This window comes from Haliaeetus albicilla, chromosome 19 (assembly GCF_947461875.1).
Source record: "Haliaeetus albicilla chromosome 19, bHalAlb1.1, whole genome shotgun sequence".
In the NCBI taxonomy this organism is placed as follows: domain Eukaryota; kingdom Metazoa; phylum Chordata; class Aves; order Accipitriformes; family Accipitridae; genus Haliaeetus; species Haliaeetus albicilla.
Window position 1 is genome coordinate 10,988,353 of NC_091501.1, and position 19,514 is coordinate 11,007,866.

The 19,514-nt window shown below is 42.5% G+C and overlaps 1 protein-coding gene across 7 annotated transcripts in view; it reads right to left on the bottom strand.

Moving 5' to 3' along the window:
* Positions 1-19,514, bottom strand: part of BICD1 (BICD cargo adaptor 1) — a 182,695-nt gene that overhangs the window by 38,821 nt on the left and 124,360 nt on the right. For all 7 annotated transcript variants that reach the window (XM_069807594.1, XM_069807593.1, XM_069807596.1 and 4 more), the window contains exons 3-5: positions 15,910-16,062; positions 11,911-12,348; positions 4,200-5,294 (exon numbers count right to left, since the gene is read on the bottom strand). In XM_069807594.1, the coding sequence (XP_069663695.1) occupies positions 4,200-5,294; positions 11,911-12,348; positions 15,910-16,062 (1,686 nt within the window). The remainder of the gene's footprint in view (positions 1-4,199; positions 5,295-11,910; positions 12,349-15,909; positions 16,063-19,514) is intronic.

Below are 19,514 nucleotides of genomic sequence, written 5' to 3' on the forward strand. Positions count from 1 at the left end.
CTTCTGCAGAGTGTGAAACACTATCTGGGAAGAGAGAGCTGGGGCATGCAGAGCTCAGCCCCCTCGTTCCCAAAACTCAGCCACAGGCTGAGGTGGGCACATATCCAAGCCCCAGGACCCCAGGGACTGCCAGAACTAACATCCTTTTCATCCCCCTCCTTATCCTTACCAAAGAGATGTTTGCCCAAATCCAGCTGCCTAAAGGTTGCCACCTTAATCCTGAAATCTGTGAACAAACATCATTTTCTCTACATATTCACATTCTAAGACAACTTCATATCCCATTTACTTTACATTAGCAGTGTGAGAAGCAAACCAAGTAAAAAAATTGTTGCTGAAAGAATATTAAGTCCTACAGTGGTAAGTACTTTATTTTTTCACACAGGAAAGCAGAACAGTAGCCTGTTAGTTTAGTGCAGAAATCATACGTGGTACTGGATCTTTCCATGCAGTCTCGCTTTCCCCAGCGGAAATTCTATTGTATTCTGTCTATATAGGGCATTTGTTTATAGATAAGGTACTGTATGTCTGAGGTTATCATCAAGTTATTTTTTGTGAAGGACTTTTATGGTTATCTCAGTTATGGGAGCTGGAGACACCATAGTTACTGCCAATACAGATGGGAAGGTCTTGCTGACTCAACTCCTTCCCATCAAACTATTTACCTACGAGAACAACTGATCATTTTTCAGTCAGAACTTCAGGATATTAAATTCCCCTCATAGGCAGCTTTGCTTTCTGAATGTTATTAGAAATCAAAATCCAAACCATTATTGAACTGGTCCTAAAAGTTATCGTATCATTAATTTGATATTACTTTAAAATTTATGTTACATGTTAATGCTAATGTTACTTGGGTTTGCTCCACAAAACTGGTGCTGACACAGTAATTACGGCTACAAACAAATGGACACGTAAATCAAGGCAAGGTAAGCAAGCAAGCTAGGAAGATATATGTGCCTTGCTATCTTGAGCAATTGATTTAATAATTCATTTTCCTAGGCTTAGGTTTGCAGTTTCTTAGAGCAAGTCTTGCTCTCTTTTTTGTGTTATAGAGTTTTATGTAGTCTATTTGCAGCTCGGCCTAACGGCAAAATGCTTATTTGAAAATATTACTAAAGAAAATACAGCTAGAATAAAAAGAAATATCATCACATATTGCCAAATGCTTTAAACCAGGCAACAGCTTGTCCAGTTCAAACAGAAATTTATTGTATGCTGTTAGAGATTTAAAAGGTGCATCTGCACGGCTGGAGTGCCAGGCCCACGGCAAAGAAGGAGGCAGAAAGAGAGATTCCTTCAGGGCTGTCCTGCAGTCGGGTGAGTCACTGTGAAGAAAAGCGAACACAATTCAAGTCTGGAAGCAGAAACTCCATTTGCTCTTTTTCTCTCCCGATAAGCCGTTTGCCCCCGGGTACCTGGGTACCAGAGGATGTCAGCGCACGGCGATCCAGTTGCATTGCCAGGAAAACGGCACAATTCTCGTTTTAACCCGATATTGCAATACTTCTGGTGGTCACTAGATAGCAGCCGTGCTTCCCTGGTTAAGGGTGTGACTTCACCGAAACACAGCCCGAAATCCAGACCCGGGGGTCCGCTACTGCTCTTCCCCCCCCGGCTCTGGACGGCGAGCTGCCCGAGGAAGGGCACGTCTTGCCCTTTTACAGGGCATCTTGTTGCGCTCATCTTGCTCTCCCATATTACTCCAACCGAAAAAGCTTCACCTAAAGTGTCTCTGGAGCGCTGACAAGTACAGGTGTGTTGTAATAGTATTGCTACAAAGCACGGCAAGGTGGGATGGGATCCCTCTGGGGGCTGGGGACAGGCCAGGGCATCCAGCTGCCCGCCAGCTGCAGGAAAAGACCTAGTTTCGTATTAATGCCAGCTTCATTAGGGATCGAGGAAGGGTTTTAAAGAAATCAAAATTCTAGCTCTTGTGGTTCTGCAGCAAATGTGAAAAACTGAACCAGATGTCCTCTGTAGGCTCATCTGAACTCAAACCCACAAGGGAAGAATATCCCCAGCTAATTGCTGCTTAAAAACTTGTTATTTGGGAGGGGAAGAACTCAAGGGGATGAAGCTTGACGCCTGTTTTTTGAACATGAGATGTGTTTTGGGTCCTGGGATCCACCCATCACTTGAGGCTGACAGTACTGCTAGCACATAATAAAACTCACCCCCTCCTTCCATAACTTTAAATTTCTCCTTCCCTTTTATATTAGTATGTCTTTTAACTTGAAAGTTTGAGGATGTTGATACTTGGTTTGTATTAACTGTAGTGCAAGATTCTATACCCAGTTGTACAGTTACCAATATCTATGCTGCTATCCAATAAATAACAGTTTAGTTAATAGCACCTCCTTACTCAGCAATCTGTCTTTCCCATTTCAGTGAGCCTGCTTTAGGATGATGCTTTATTTCTGACAGCAATAAAAGAGCAAGATAGAGCTAGATTCTCTGGTAGTATCAAAACATAAATGATAGCTCTATGCTAATGGAAAAAATCTTTAATTTGGAATCTAAACCCATATACCTCAATTACATCTTAATTACATTTTAATTACATGGAAAATCCACATATAATTGCTCAGAGCTATTATTGCTTAGCTAGAGATGGTATTTAATTACTTGAATTAATATTTAACATGTGCTGTATTGGAGAGGGGAAACGCTATAAAAGACTCAATGTATATTGAAATATTGCTGCAATTTAAAAATCCCCAGTACTCTAGACATGCAGTTACAGATCCAACAATCAATTAAACTTGAAACTGTAACTTCAGACTGCTTGACAATTGGGAATTTTAACACTGAAATCCCATCACTGTCATCAGTTAATAGTATCCCAAGCTGTTAACCAGGATTCATGCCCCCATGTGGTGAGCACTGCACTGGTTTTAGATGAGAAAAGTCCCGGGCAATCTGGAGTGATGACTGCCGATGCAGCCTCTTGCATTCCGATTTAATTCTGGGCATAAGGAGATGCACCAAAGTAAATAAAACTATTTGCATGCTTAAATTTAACTTTTTTAAATGTTTGCAGACGTGGAATCTAATGGATACAAAGGGCTTGGGAGAATATACTGTGCAAAAAAATTGACAGGACTCTTGAAAAACAAACCATTACATGGTCCTCTTTGGGCATTTGATATAAAATGCAGTAATTCTCAGCTTATTTACATTGCTGAAACATCAAAAATAAAGTGGTTTGATGATTTTTTTAAGCTGTGAAAATTTTCAAAATAATAATTTGGAATTTTTTATTCTCTTAAAATATAACTTTATAACGAACCCTTCTCAAAGGAAAAAATTGCAGTTACTGTTTCAGTCAGCTTTATCATGTAGTGATGTTGTCCTTTTTCTTAAAAAAAAAAAAAAAAGGAAAACCCTGATTTTATTTCTGAAAGGATAAAAAAAAAGTGACAACGGCAGGAGAAATTATTTTTGACTAAACAGAAAAATCATTTAAAAAAATCCCAACCACCTGCAATGAAAATAACTCAGCGTTTCACCTGCTGTCTTATCAAAGAAACGCCCAGCTTCTGTATGGTCCAAAGCCACTGGTCACACTTTTACACCTGTCACTCTCTGAGGCATGCTTTTGCTTTTGTGGCTTTTATTTTTAATCCCCTTCAATCTGCTGGGGGGCATTCAAGTTTTGCAGCCCGTGGAGCATTACCAAGCGCCAAGAAGAACACAATGGGTTGTTTGCACCACCCGCTCCACTACATCCCACCAGCCGGGCCACCAACACTTGCCCTACACTTGCCCCCCCCACCGCTCCAGCAGTACCTGCCCTGGCGAGGGGTCAGCACGTCCCCGAGAGCCTCTCGACGCACGCTCCATTTTGTTTTCCGACGTCGGCAATCTTACCATTTTGTGATAATGCTAGCAACGTGCCCGTGCGTCAGGCCGGGCAGTAGCTGCTCCCACCCTGCCCCTCTGCTTTTCTCTCGCTCCACAGGAAAGGCTCTTCTGCCCCTGCCCTCGGCGAATGGTGGGTGCTGAGAAAAGCAGAGCTGAAGAGCTTGAAGAGGAGGCGGGGAGGGAGGGAAGAAAGGTCTGCCCTCACCGTGATTGACTGAGAGGCTAAATAACCTGTGAGTAAAATCTCTCCCCCGAAATACTCCTGGGAAAGCTTGTAAGTGACCTGTATAAATAACAGACCTTCCCGACTGACTACTTTATTAGCATCTTACCTGCTTGTTGGCTTTCAGCACTGCTCTCAGGGTTGCTATCTGCTCCCGCTTCGTACTCAGGAGAGATTTCAGTTTCAGTATCTCTTCCATTAAGGCCTCCTTGTCTTTATCGATCATGGGCGCTAGCTCCCGAGCTGCGGCGCGCTGGCGCGACAGCTGCAGCGACCGATCAACAGCCTTCTGCAAGTGCTTGATTTGGTCCCTTATTATAGCATTGAGGTTGTAGATGTTCATCGGCTCTTTGCGGATGTCACTGGTATCGGAGACGGGGGAGGAAGGAGGAGCTGTGATGACAGGAGAAATGGTAGGCGTTTTCGTCGGGCTCTGTTCCTTGCCAGGCTCCGTGGCCTCTTTCGTCACCTGCTCGGTCGGGGTCCTGGCTTCTACGGGCGATGCCACCCCCCTCCTGGCGAGCCGCGGGGAAAGGAGGCCTCGAGGGTCGTCCGGTCCTTTCAGGCTCCCGCTGCGGGTCACTCTGCTCTGCCTGTAATAGTCCAACATGACCCTGTTCGGTGTCTCGTTGTTGCACAGGCAGACGTGATGGTAGAGCTGAGCCAGCTCCTCACTAAACGTCACCAGCTCGTCCTGGGCGGTGTTGAGGGTATTATGGTTTTCATTTGCTATGCTTGTCATCCTTTGCAATTCCTTTTCCATGTGGACCATTTTTTCCTGGCTTTCCTTGGTTGACTTCTCGAGGCTCGTCACCTGCTCGTCGTACGTCTGGATTCTGCTCTCATACTTGGCCTTCTCTTCAGTGTAGTTTTCTACATACTTATTATATTTCTCCTTTAAGGCTTTGATTTCTGCTTTAAGGTCTATCACCTCGGTAACAGCTACTTTGTATTTACATTCTAGGATCTCCAAGCCATTGATGTCTACTTCATAGTCGTGTGCTTCCTCGCCGGGCTCTCGGCCCTTCTCACAGTCAAGCTCAGCTTTCAGCTCCTTGTTGCTCTGCAGCCCCCTCATGGCGTTGACGTGCTCGGTGAGCCTGTGGACTCGCTCGTGCTGCTCGGTCAGGGCTCCCTTGGTGTGCTCCAGCTGCGTCTGGGACTCCTGCAGGTTGGCCAGGAGAATGGCCTTCTCTCTCTCCACCTGCAACAGAGCCAAAGTAAGAAACCCAGGATCTCGTCCTACCCGTGATGAACACAAAATTCTGCAATCACATTCATCTCCCCCACTCTGTGTACACAGCTCGAGGGCTTCCAATAGATTCTAGCCATATATACCTAAACCATAAAATTAAGTCAGAGAGAGACGTGCGTAACTCTGAATTGGGTTTGTGTGGCGGTGTTTTGTTAGCAGGGGAGGGGCCGCGGGGGTGTCTCCTGTGAGAAGCTGCCAGAAGCTTCCCCGGCTCCGAGCCGGACCCGCCGCTGGCCCAGGCCGAGCCCCTCAGCGATGGCGCTGGCGCCTCTGGGAGAGCGGAGTTCAGAGGGGGAACCTGCAGCGGAGAGGGGAGTGGGATGGGAGAGGAACCCCTCTGCAGACACCAGGTCACTGAGGAAGGAGGGGAGGAGGTGCGCCGGACGGCAGGCTGTCCCCCCCAGCCCACGGAGGGGAGCGGGGCAGCAGATGCCCACCTGCAGCCCAGGGAGGAGCCCACGGTGGAGCAGGAGAGGAGTGAGGAGTCCTCCCCCTGAGGAGGAAGGAGCGGCAGAGACAACGTGTGAGGAACTGACCACAACCCCCATTCCCCGTCTCCTTCGCCACTGTGGGGGGAGGAGGTAGAGAAAATCAGGAGTAGAGGGGTGGGGGGAAGGTGTTCTTAAGATTTGGGTTTACTTCTCATTATCCTGTTTTGATTTGATTGGTAACAAATTAAATTGATTTTGTTTTTTCCCCAAGTTGAGTCTGGTTTTCACCCATGACCATAAGTGGTGAGTGATCCCTCCCCATCCTTGTCTCAACCCACGAGTGTTTCTTTATATTTTCTCCTCCCCATTCCACCAGGGAAGAGGAGGCTATGTGGTGCTTTGCTGCCAGCTGGGCTTAAACCACAACAAACTCTCATAGGGTTAGGGAAGTCCCTGCCTCTGTTACAATTTGCAACATCTCTAGGTCATGATTGTACATGTTGCCCACTGAAGAATTACTTAGTGCCCAAGCACTAAGTGCCTAGTCAGCTAGAGTGATGATACGGGACTTATTACGACATACATTCCCTGAACATATGGACTGCATCACTGTCAACTATAAGCTACTCCACCGGTACATATATATTTCTCAATGGAGTTTGAATTTACATTTCCCATGAATAGCTCTACTAATCCTTCACAATATTTATTTATATCTTTGGACTGTTACAAACTTCATTAAGGCTTGATTACAGAATGCAAATACCATAAACAAATGTCCGTGTACATTTCCACAGATTAGATTAAATAACCCACTGTGTGGGAACGTAATACAGATCAGGACACTAAGCACGTGCAACTCCCAGGTCTGCCCATTCCCAGCACTTAACTGTAAGCAAAATCCATCCTTTTAAGGACAAGGCAGGAAAAACAGAATTTGTGGTATAACTAACAAACCACTGGTTCTGACCTAGTAAGTTCCTTTCTTAATATCCACAGAGATATGTGGATGTTGAACAACAGAAGATGTCATGGAGGACTCCACCAGAAGTTTTAACGCACAGCATCTTAAAGCAAGTGAACAAGACAGAGTTTGATGTGCTCAGGTATTTGCTACTCATGCTAACACCTCTGAAAGACTCCTATTTCAAGTTTGAAGCGTAACGCTCCAACTTTTTTTCTGTGCCTTTGTCCTGTTCTGAGTTGTCAATTGGGAAGCAGAGGAAGGCACAGGGAGATGGGATCCTTCTTGCTTTCATGGCTTTTGCAATAGGACCCTGAGCCTATCAGCTTTACTGCTCTTTCTCTCCCATGGTTTCAGTATCTCAGCCCCATGTTTACACATGCAGTGAAAATGGCATGCTCCACGTTCCCTTTATGAGTGGCTGAATTACTAATTCGAGAATTAAAAGCTGTCAGTTGTGAAAAACCCTTTAAAAAAACCTTTCCTTCCCTAACAGTATTCCCCCAGGTAGTATTTGGAAGAGAGTCAGATCAGCCACCACAAATCTTACTGAAGGAAAAGAAAAGCCTTTTAGAGACCTAGAGGGTATTAATGCCATCTCACAAAATGTTCCAAGCAGTGCTTCAGACTCCTATGTTCTCATAACGAGGCTTTTGAGCAGTGGCTGCTGCTCAGAAGTAGTAAGGCACTAAAGCATGCGATAATCCCCTGGTTTTACTGACAGGCTTTCAAAACACGGCCTCTATTAGAACCAGCAATCAACTGCAGGCAAAAACTGTAAAAATAGAAGCCATGTTAAAAACATCTAAAAAAAAAAAAAAATCAGCCTAGTTTTCTTGTGTACAGGTGACTGACAGCTTAAGAATTAAAAAACAGGGCCAAACATCATCACTATTTTATGATCCAGGAAGAGTCTGTCTCCTTACATACAGCTCCATTTTAGGCACTACATAGTCTGGGCAGAAGAGGACAGACGAGTACCATGAGTATATTGGTACCTTTCTCCATTTGACATTGTTCCCCTGTTGCTGCCTCAGTCTGCTGGCCATCGCCCTTACTGCTCATCCCCTGTGCTCTAGTTGAGAAACCACTCTTCTTGAGAAAATCCAAAACAGGGCAACCTTCCCCTTTGCCAAGGGCATCTTCTTAAAAGGTGACCGCTTTCCACACACCTCTCGGTCAGACCTGTCCTGGGGAGCCTCAGAGATCAACCCAGCAGAAACCTCTTCACTCATTTCCTCTGTTTTTTTCCATCAAGCAGTGTCCCCCAGGTCTGCTTTCCCCAGAAACTTTCAGATGAACTCTAGTTGTTATCACCTGGTATAGCAGGCTTAGGTGTTAATTACATTACCCTCATCAGAAAATAAAGGTATTTATTCCTTCAGACTGGTAAGCTACACATTTGCATGAAAAATCTGAGTTTTGGTTAACTTAAAGGATCCCCTCACCTTATGGTGAGAAGTCATATGGATAATAAAGATCCATACATTACACATCAAAGGCAGTTGGCTTTTTGAGGTGTATGGCTCCACTGTGGGTATGTTCACACCAAAGCAGGCAATTAACTGTAGATTGCACTAGTGTAAAAATAAATACAGGGCTTACCAGCCAGAGAGCCTTTCCTTTGAGAAAACAACTCAGTGTTAAAGCAGCACAGTGTTTCAGTGTCTGCTTACATTAATCAGACAGAATTGATCCTGCCAGATTACTGATCTCAGCCATCATATTCTATCGTGAAGGAAAACTATAACAGAGTTAATGGGGATCTTTATGATCATTTCTCTGCTGAACATAAATGGGTTCTGGAAACAAATACTTCTTACAAATAGAAAGGATTCTTTCCAGAGAAAATATGCAACTTTTAAAACCCATATACCAACTTGGACAGTAGGTAAAATTAAATACGTAGATCTACTAAATTTTACTCATTCTGGTCTGGTAATTATGGATTAAGCTAATCTGCTTCTGTTTAAAGTTATAAATACATGCTCCTACTTCCAATGGAAAAAAAACCCAAAGCTCCAACTCAGCCCTGAGCACACTTTCTGCATATTAATGACTCCGCTGTTTCCAAGTATGATAATTATATTTCTTGTTCTAGACAACACTATACTCTTATTTCCACCCACAGCAAACTTTGGGGAATTGCAGTTATTTTTCAGTCCAGTTGGTGGGGGTTTTTTTGACACTGAAATTAGTAGCTGCAGTAAGGATCTTTATCATCTTAAAACAAAAGCAATTCACAAGTAGCTGTACCTATTTGCAATGCATCCTTCCCTTCAAAGACTTCAGTTTGAGGAGATTTCCTTCCCAATGTGATCTATCTTTGCAATTGTGGAAACCAATTTTACCACTACTATTTACCCCCCCCCCCCTTTTATTTTTTTAATTAACATCAGAATGTCAGTGAACAGTTCCTAGTGGAGACTGGAACAAATTAACAGGAAAATTCAGCTCAAGAACCCTGAATCTCAGCTGTCTCATATTTGTCAGAACACCAGGCAGCTGGGGAAGAGTGTCAGAAACTGGGCTGCATGATTTATTTTTTTCTTCTTTTTTTAAGAGAACTTAATCTAAGTTTTCTGAATATGATGTTGGCCTCAGGAATAAGGAAAGCATCACCATGGAAGGAAGAGAGGAGTCCTAGGCTTTAAAGATGAGATAGAGAATTGTTTCCACTGGAAAGCAAACATGAAGGAAGAGCAGAAAGCCTTGAGCTTTTCCAAGAAAATCTCAGAATATGAGAATTTTCAGCAAGACATTTCTTACCTAGTGGATTGAGAAGATGGAAAGGGAACAGTTACAATTAAATCTCTCCTAGGGACCAGCACAGATTATGGAGCAACAGCACTCTAAAGCTGCAGAAGGAATTATACCTGTCATACTAACTGTTGTCGTGAAGGCTTCTTTTTGAGACTAAGGAGTGAAAAAATTTGCCACGCACATACAAAATGGCAAATCTGAAGTTTGCTTCTCTCAGAAAAGGAGCCTGCTGTCCTATAGACATAAAAATAGTTCCCAAGAGAGGGTCAGTTCCTTCAGCAACTCTGTCATAGTACAGTCTCTTCAGAGAAAACAAGAGGAACACATACCAAATATTGAGATATGGCTGAATGAACACCACATGGCAAAGACATTGTAGAGGAAAAAAAAAGAGAAATCCAGTTTTGCTGAAGAATTACCTTTTGTCAGCTTGAACCCGATTAAATCTCCCATCTACTATGAGGAAAATTTTTTGAGGAATTTTTCACATTTAATTTGCGTGACCCAAGGTGACCTGGTGCAACTCAGAGAAGATGATTACTTTATAAAAAGTACACATCAGCATTTTGCAGTAACCCTTTTCAGTATCTAAAGAAATCAGGTTTCCACCTAGGTCTAGTCCTTCTTTTTAAACTGCAAACCTTTTAACAGGATTAGAATGCCAAGCAATGGTGGCGAGTACAGTTGTGAGGGTGCTGGGGCCCAGCATCGAAAAATGTTGTAATCGAAAAAATGGTTATGTTTATTTTCTAGGGTCCTAAGTTTGTAGCTAGTGACTGTCAGAAGGCTGCCTCTTTGTTTAAGAGGTGTAAAATAAATAAGTTTTTAAGTCAGAGGTGACAAATACAGTTGCAGTATCTTTGAAGTAGAAGTCTGCCAATTCATCAAGGTCAATATTTAATTTAATAAAATCAAGACAAAACATAGCCCAAACAATCTTATTTTTTCATTTCCAAGAGGCTTTCACTCAAATTTATATCGCATACACTTCATTGTAAATTATGGTTGAAAATGCTTACGCTGTATTTTAAAACGTGAACATTTCAAAGCATTTCTTCTGAACATGGTTTTTTTAATTTTTATCATTGTATTTCTGAATGAAATCAAAAGTTGCATATAATATATACATGCATATACTATATCCACAAATGTATACATACATACACATGTGTGTTTTTATATATGCACATATACACAAAATACACACACTGTTTACATTTTAATACTGGAAAAGGTTGACAGAATTTTTCACATAAATAAATTCTGAATTTTAGCTTTCTCACTTAAATTATGTATGTCTTGCATCAAAGTTATTTGTGTAAAGCACTACATGTCATCAGTGTTTGCCACATCAGAGCTCAGATCAAAACTTCCCACGGTGAGTTTGGCAATGAAGTAAATAAAACAATTAACTCTTCAACAAATATAGGATAGACCACATAGGGATTTATTGTTCTCTAGCAAGCACTGAAAACTGGGTTTGCTCTACTTTACTTCCATATCGCCTTTTACATTTTAAGCAGTAAAGGATTTATATTTCCTCTCTTTGGAAGAGGCACTTTTTGGAAGCCTGCAGCTAGAAAACACTGAATGTTTCCTTGATGGTGCCAAAACCTTTCAAGCTCTTGCGGCAGAGAAGATGCTCAACAGCCTGGGCAGCAGGACCCTTCTGTGTGGCACTGTACCCCCTCTAAGATGATGTCAGCATCGGGGCTGGCAGCTTGAGTTTTTACCTGGCTTGCATCCCAGGCTCCTATTCTGGTTATGCCTGGGCTGGGCTTGGATGACTAGAGAACAAACGCTCGCTGTATGGTCCCCAGGGCACCCCCTGCAGCCTGCGCATCCGCCGGGACTGCCAGCATGGACAAGGGCACTCTGTGGCATCTCGCACACCACATGCTCCTCGAGTGCACGGTTACTAAGAGGAGTGCTCCTCTCCTTTTGTTCTCTCTTGACGGTATGCCAAATCTTGTTCAAACTGAATTTAATGGCAAAACCTCCCTCTGACTTGCAAGGGAGCATCATCAAGTCTGTCTGTATTTTAGTGGGGTTTTTTGCAGATAGCTTTGGCCATATTGAAGAGTACTTTATTCCACTTGCAATTTCAGGGACATTTCCCATTATCAAAGCAGGAAAAGAATCTAACCATCTGCAACCACAGCAACTAGGTCCCTTTCTCCTCTGCACTAAACATCTGCTCAGATCACACTGACTTTTTGCAGACAGATACTCTGTTTGCTAGGGATATTTCTAGCAAAACCTGGATATGAAGAAACACCAAAGCAGAAGCCTGAGCACAGAACATAGGTAGTCAAGAATTTTACTAGGGGAAATCATTGCAAAAGCTGGCACTAGGGTCCATAGGATGTGTGTCTAAACACTTCAGAACATTAAATTCAGCTCTTACCTGCATGAGTTGCTGCTTCAGTTTCTGTATTTCCGATATGTTGAGCTCACTGAAGAGGTCAGAGACAGGGTGCAGAGATTCTCCTTTCCTACCCGTGGGAGTTCGGTAGTCACCGTTGAGTTTCACAAGAGGCCCGTGGATATGTCCGTTCATTTTGTCATCATTGTTGGGCTCGCCCCCGTCCTCTGCAAACTTCAATCCATCTACTGATATATTAATATGGTTATTATACATACTATCATTGAGGTTGATATACTGGGAGAGTTCCTTCCTCAGGTTGTTCTTTTGCTCCCTTTCATTTTTTAAAGTTTCCAGGGCTTCCTCCAGCTGATGCTCAGCAATCTCCTTCAGCCGGATGGCATCTTCTAGCTGACTATTAAGCAACACTGTCTCCTCCTCAAATCGTTTAATCTCATGCTTTAAGCCTTCATATTCAACCTGAATTAGACAAGACAAAGAACATTCATAATACTAAAACTTGAGTCATGAAAACCTGCCATTTATCAGCCCTATTGAAATAGGTGTTACAGAAACTATAGTTTGAAATACCAGACATTGCCTGCGGCTGCAGAGAATTGGCTGCACAGAAAATGCAAGTGGAGCGCGCTCTGTTAAATACTCCACTGCTCACTTTTTCAGCATGTGAGAATCAGGAAATGTAACACCTTTTTCTGAGTAGCTTATGAGGATAAATAACATATTTCACAGAAAGAAGGCTGTTTAGTAGCAGATGTCCCCATAACCATAGATTTGTTATGAATTACCATAAGCAATGTTGGTATATCATGGTATGTATAGATCTCAGGTTAATATAGTCCGATTTATTAATTGCAAGTGTTCTGAAGATGACTTCATATCTAAATTCTTACCAGATGTAAAGTCACTCGGGCATAGACACTCTCAAGTATCTTGGTGTCTTAGCAGTTTTCAAAAATATGGATGGTAGAAGAGCCCCAACTCTCTTCTCTGTGTCAAGCAAGACTCTCCATTATTCAAGAAGCATTTAATTTTAAAAATCAAACAGCAAACTATTCATACAATCAGTTTAAACTCTAAGAAGCCCCAAATTGTTAGAGATTTTTAAACCACCAGAAAAACGTAGTAACCAGCTCATTCAGCCACACGGTCCAGATCTGCACGTAGGGATGCCATTCCGGAGCACTCGGCAACCTGTTGCCCCGACAGCGCTGTCTGAAGCGTGTCCCACTGACCTAGTGCAGCCTTGCCAGGCTTGGAGGGACTTGCTGGTCTTTCTCCTTCTCAGAGGGCAGGCTTCCCACCCTACACCAAGGTGCAGTATTTTATCGAAGTATTTATAGGCATTGTGGGCTGAGGAAAACAGCTGCTTCTCTCTTCCTTAAAGGCAGCTCCCGCCGCCTTTATGCAGTCCTCTCTATTGCCCCTAACAAGAAGGAAAGCCTAGGAAAACCCAATCTAGCTGAAAACCAGATGCTCGGCAATATCTAGACGGTGCAGCAGATCCCCACTGCAGAATGCCTTCCCTTGCTGGCCCTCCTCATCTTCCTTTTCACTGTTGGAAAATCCCACAGCAATTAAAAGGAAGAGCTTTGTAAAGATCCATGTCCATGCTTGATGAACTCTCCTGGTAAAAACGGTCACGCCTTGATTTTTTAGTTTAATTTTAATCATGTTACTCATCTACCTTTTCATTTCTAAATGCAAAAAAAATCCCCGTTATCAGGTGAAATAATTTAATAGCTTGGTGAAAAAGAAAAAGAAATACTGCATTTTCACAATTCCATTAAAAAAAAAAACTTTTGGCAGTTGAGGCTTTCATAACTCAAATACATTACTATCTGCAGTTTTAAAGCACTGTCTAGAATACTTTTTTATTTGACATATATAGATATTTAAACAAAATGTAACAAGGTTCTGGTGAAAATAGAGACATCCACCATTCCTACTGGAGTAGAATATTTATCAACCTGTCAGAAGTCTTGTATTCATAAACATTTGGAAAGGCAAACTTAAAAACTGAAGCACTAATCTTCAAACCCAGAAAATGGAAACATATCAAACAACAAAGAAAGTTCCAAAGTCATACTGAGATTCTTAAACAGAAAAGGAAAATCCATTATATTTTCAAATCTACATTTAGGAACTTGATCTCTTTTCTGGCTGGAGGGACAGGTTCATCTGAAAAATTATGAAATCCAATCAAGTAGCTAGGTTTATAACTTAAGGACACAAAAAGAAAAAAACAACCCTTCTTCAATTTTAAATCCATATGAAAACCAAAGGTCTACATTAGCTATACGGTAACCTTCTCATAGATTCTTGCTTACAAAAGCTACAAAAAAACCCCCCAACCCAGATAATGACAGTTTAGCACCAAGACTTGTAACATATGGGTTTGTAAATTAAAGTATAAAATGCTCTTGAAATTTTACCTTGTAGATCAAAGTTATTGTAGGAATCACAAGTGCATGGATATGTGATGCAAAATGTCTCATTTTTAAAGCCATTCAAAATGTGGCAATGCTTTTTCTCTCCACAGACTGCTGGCATTTGGTTTCATTAAGAATGAAATATTATGACAAATATAAACACTTGCAAACATATTTTCTGCTGGGGGAAACTAGGACAGTCCATAAAGGGGTCTTTAATTTCCTGATAGTGTGAAAATGTCTCCTATGAGGTTGGGGAGGAAAAAAAATCTGTGCCTCAAAGGGATAATTTGCTACCTTGGTAAATAACTCTGACACAAGGATGATCTGCTATAAATTCAGTTTCAGGAATGTGAAAGTCTAGGTATCTTCATAAATAAGGAAACTATGTACTCATTTCTACTATCTGCGTTTTCCCTGCAGCACAGCTCCTTTGTTTTAAATGTTTCAATTGCATTTGTGCTAGAGCAGTAAAAGAGCAGTAAAAGATAGCTGAAATAGTACTGCATACTCCTGCAGGAATAAGGCAGCTTTGTTACCAGGCTGCCATTAGAAACTGTGACAAGTCTTGGCTATTTGATAAAAGCCCCAGTTGAAGCAGGCAGTAGGTTGGGACATAAACCAGGGGCTGCAACCCAGTGCCGTTACCATCTGCTAGCAGTTACGGAAACGGCGTCCTGGAGCGCGACCTTACGCTGGTCTGGACGGTGTCGAAAAGCCAGAAAGCGTTACATCGTCCAACGCGGATACTTAAATACTGATCACGGCAAGTTAACTCTTCTGACATGAGAACAAATCTCTCTTGTTCAATTTAAAGGGCAACTGTGCTCTTGATTGCTTCCTCAGCAGTATATACATCCAGCAGCAAAGGAAGCTGTGCTTTTGTAAGGGGGGGAGAACAGACCCCACGACTGCTCGCATCTGGATGCAATAGGCTGCTGTGTATGCTGGTTCCTCGGGGAGCATTCAGCACTGCAGTGACAATTACAGCGTGCTGGTTTGTCATCAGCTGCAAATCGCTGCAATAGGGAGAACACAACAGACAAACTAGGAACATATGACATCCCTTCACCTACTTCTGAAGCTTGCTAAACTTGCAGGTTAGCATGGCTGAGAAGAGAGCAACACTGGTACAGGAAAACCCAAAGAGCAGGAAAAAAAAAAAAAGGAGAACGAGGAGAAGATTATTTCCCCTTTTATCCACTTCAGAAGAGGAAAGGACATGCAGGAAACCAACCGAGAGGAAACAGAGGGCTGAACTCTGCTGCGGGGCATTGAGTTCAATGTGCAGGGAGGGAGGAGAGGAAAAGCAGGAAGGGAAAAACCAGTTCTATCTATTTTCATAATTCCTCTGCTATTACAAAGTTCTGCAATGAAATACTCCAGGATTTTCCTAAAACTGAGGTAAGGGCCTCCCCATGCATCAAAAATGGCCAATAACACTGTTTCAGAATAAGCGTTTAGCAAAAACCCAACTGAAAAAGACATACAAAGAAACTCCTATCAAAGTGGTCTGCAGGATCACATTATGGAAATTGGAGATAAATGGTGTCATTTTTCAGCATAGCGCCTTGAATCTTTCGATGCTTACTTGATTCTGTTTCAGTGTGGACACCAGTTTCTGTAAAGTGATGTTTTCTTCTTCAAGCTCGGTGTAGTCCTGTAGCAGTCTCGCCTCTCGAAACTTGTACTCTCGAATTTCGTCTTTCATTCGTATCCTCTGTAGTTCCACCATTTCGTTATTCTGATGAGAGAAAATGCAAGTATGTTACCATTCATACACAGCCACTATAATGATGAACACTGCCTTTAAAAAAGGTCGAACAAAAAATTAATCCTCAAATAGAAATGATTTAACAGTGCAAATCAAAACAGCATCACCTTTTAATCTGATGCCAAGCTGTAATTTCAGGTGTGTGCTGGCAGTGCACAAATGACAACATCTGATAAGGAAGCTTAATTAAAACAGTTTCAAGATTAGATGCTTATTGAAATGGAAAATCTGGCAAGGCTTTATCATCTCATTAGTTTTATTGCCCTATGAAAACAGTTGGATTTAAATAAAATTATCACCTGTTTTCCACTGAAGGATGCTTTCGACATCCATACAGAAAAGCAATGAGTAATGGCATCTGTTCTGGAAAGACATCTGTTACTGAGCAAGGTGCACTCACATGTTCGTATCTGCAGGCATTAGAGAGGCACACAGGTAGGCAGGGGGGACCCGCCGGGCAGGCGGCTGTAAAGTGCTCATCAAAAAACTGACAAATGCATTGCTGTGCTGAGCAGGATTACACCCGGCAAGTCTGAGAACACACAAGGTCACCACTTTTATTTTCCCATTAGCATATACGGTTCCCAGACAGCTTATGAGAGAGGTCATGAGGGATCAGTTTCACGAAAAATTGCTTCCATCAGATTCCATCTCTGACTGAGTTTGACATCAAGGGTCAGGTTAGTCTGGAAAGACTCTGCTGACATAACCCCGATGTAAAATGCACTACGGGAAGATGGAGTTAACACACAGCTAGAAGAGAACAGTGACCGACACAGTCGGTAGGAGCAACCTCCCCCTCTACTTTGAAGAGAAGCCGACATTTTCATGATTAATAGGAATAGGCATAATCAGTCATATATCCTCCTTGCGTGCAGGAGGAACCCAAGCATTGCCGCACCAGCTGGTGGAGGGAAGCACCACTGCGACTTTCATGATGGGGCAGAGCCCCCTCGCTGCTGGGGTGTCAGAAAGGGCACACCTGGGGAGCAGTAATGGGTTTCTGTAAAAGATTCCAGTGTGGAGAGAGGGCAACCACTGACAGCTACCTGCAAATAGTCTAATGTTTAAGAAATCACTACAGTAGAAATTGTAGTTGGGGAGCTTTAAATAGATCAATATGTACAACTCACCCTCTGGTACATAAGGGACAAAACCCCATATTCTGAATTGAGGGTAAACAGAACTTTGCTTAGCACCTAAGGCAAAATAAACTATTATAAACCCCTGAAAAATAACATTGCAAAACATGAAAGAAAAAAAAAAAGTTGATGTAAGAGTTACAGAAGCACTTTTTAAAATGAAGGGTTTTTGTGAAAGAAAAATAAAATCCATCACCTTCCCCCTCCTGACAGCTAATTAAGAAGAAATAAAGACCCTACGTGATTTTTTAACTGAAGGCATGCCTTTGGTTTAAAAGATCCCCAGTGGCAGAAGAGTCACTGAGCACTAGATAAACGTAACACTCTGCAAATATTCCTACATCCATCGTTGCCTAATAAACTTCTGAGTGAACTGTAAGAATGGCACAGCAGATGATTTCAGGAGGTGAAGGCATTTTATACCCCAGGGCTGCCTTTATACATTTTGTTTCTGTCAGCACATTGTCAGCTGTGGCAGTTATTGACACTTGCTAGGTGTGGGTATACGTGCGAGTCTGAGGCAGGACGTGGACAACACCAAACGCACGAATCCGCTGTGTCAAGTATAATTAAGCTACTCGGCAACATTCCCGGTGTTTGGAGGACGATGAGGCCAGGGAACGAATAGCAACCGGCACACAGTCACACTGCTGGTTGAAAGGAAGGCCTCTCCAGAAAGGGAGGAAGAAAGAAGGTGGCCAGAGATGCAGGACCTGAGGAAAGAATTTTTACTGAATCCTGATATATTATTTCCCTGAAAGAGTACAAGGCGCACTACTTTGAAAAAGCCTCTCATTAACTCTGTAAGGTCGGAGTACTCCTTTGTCTTTCCTATTACTGCAAACAGCAAAAGAAAACGTGAGCTGTCATCTTGCTGGAGTGCACCACGAATTTCTTTAAGAAGACAGAAACCACATTTCTTCACCACTTGTAACTGCTCCTTCTCCCATGTAATCTCAGAGGCATAAACAGCAGCATTTATAGCACTTCTCCTCCTCCGCTTACACGCACAGAAACTCTCTCTGCAGAGCAACCTCTACTCCTCATTTCTCATGGCATTTGGTCAAGGAAGCGGCAGCATGGAAAGGGAAGACTCGCCAGTCGGAGCATCCCACCCGCCGTCCCTGCAGCAGCGCTGCCCGCCGCGCTTCCCGTAACCAGGGCCCAGGCCACTGCTGGAAGCAATCCTACTGCCCTACCACGGGGGCAAAACAAACTCAGCATGTTAGACAATATGGTATCACCTTTTCAAAGTGACGCAAGATGTGCGTTTTGTCACTGCAGGCACCCTGGCATTTTTCTCCACGCTCCCAGATCCCTCCTCTTCTTTACAAACACCTGCATGATGCTGGCAAACATCCAGCTGCAAAGCACTCTAGTGCTTTCGCTGCTTCCTATAAAAGGGGATGCTGCCACGTTACAAGGCAAAAGCCTGGCGTTAATTGAGGTTTATGAGTGAGTAGCCTCAGGATGTGCTGGAGGGCTGTTCTGTTTCCTTCGTATGAGATCTTGATGTCTTTTGTGGAAGTGAACTAATCTTTAACCTATTTAAAAAAATTCATGCTGAGGTTATTCTTTGTTACTGTCAGTAAGCAGGATATATTTGTTTCCATCAAATGCTCTGATTAAATACAGTATCTTCTTGCAACTCTCTATTGTTTCTTTGAACTATTTTAAATACCTATTTCTTAAGCAGATAATACGCAGTTATAGAGGATAGAACTTGCTGTATAGGTACAGTGGCAGTAAGAAGCGAACTTTTTATTTGGCCATTGCATCAGTCCTCTTCCGAGGTGACTTGGACTTGTATGAAAACAGTATGAGAGGATTTAAAACACAAGGCAAAAGGAGCCTGTCAGCAGGGCAGTTATCTATATGAGCCACTAGAGGACAACGTAACCCAAATTATTAGTAAAATAATTTGTAATTAAAATTTACTGGTAATCAAGCACTGAACATGAAACTTGCAGGATAGAGCAATAAAGCCAGATGCACTGCCTCAGGACTTTATACATTTCCAGAGAGGATTCCCCTATGGACTAACTACTGGATCTGTAAAAACAAAATTAATCCAAGAGGTGGAGCTAATGATACACAAGCAATGTTTTAAAGGCTGTAAATTATTTTCAGTCCCAGTCACCAGCTGAACATGGTGCAACGGTTTTAATGGATTGGTGCCAAAGAAGAAGGAAAAGGCCTTTCTGTGAAACTATAGAAAACAACAGAGTCCTTGTCAGCATTGCATCTAATTATATGTGAGCACTAATTGTGGAAGATGTC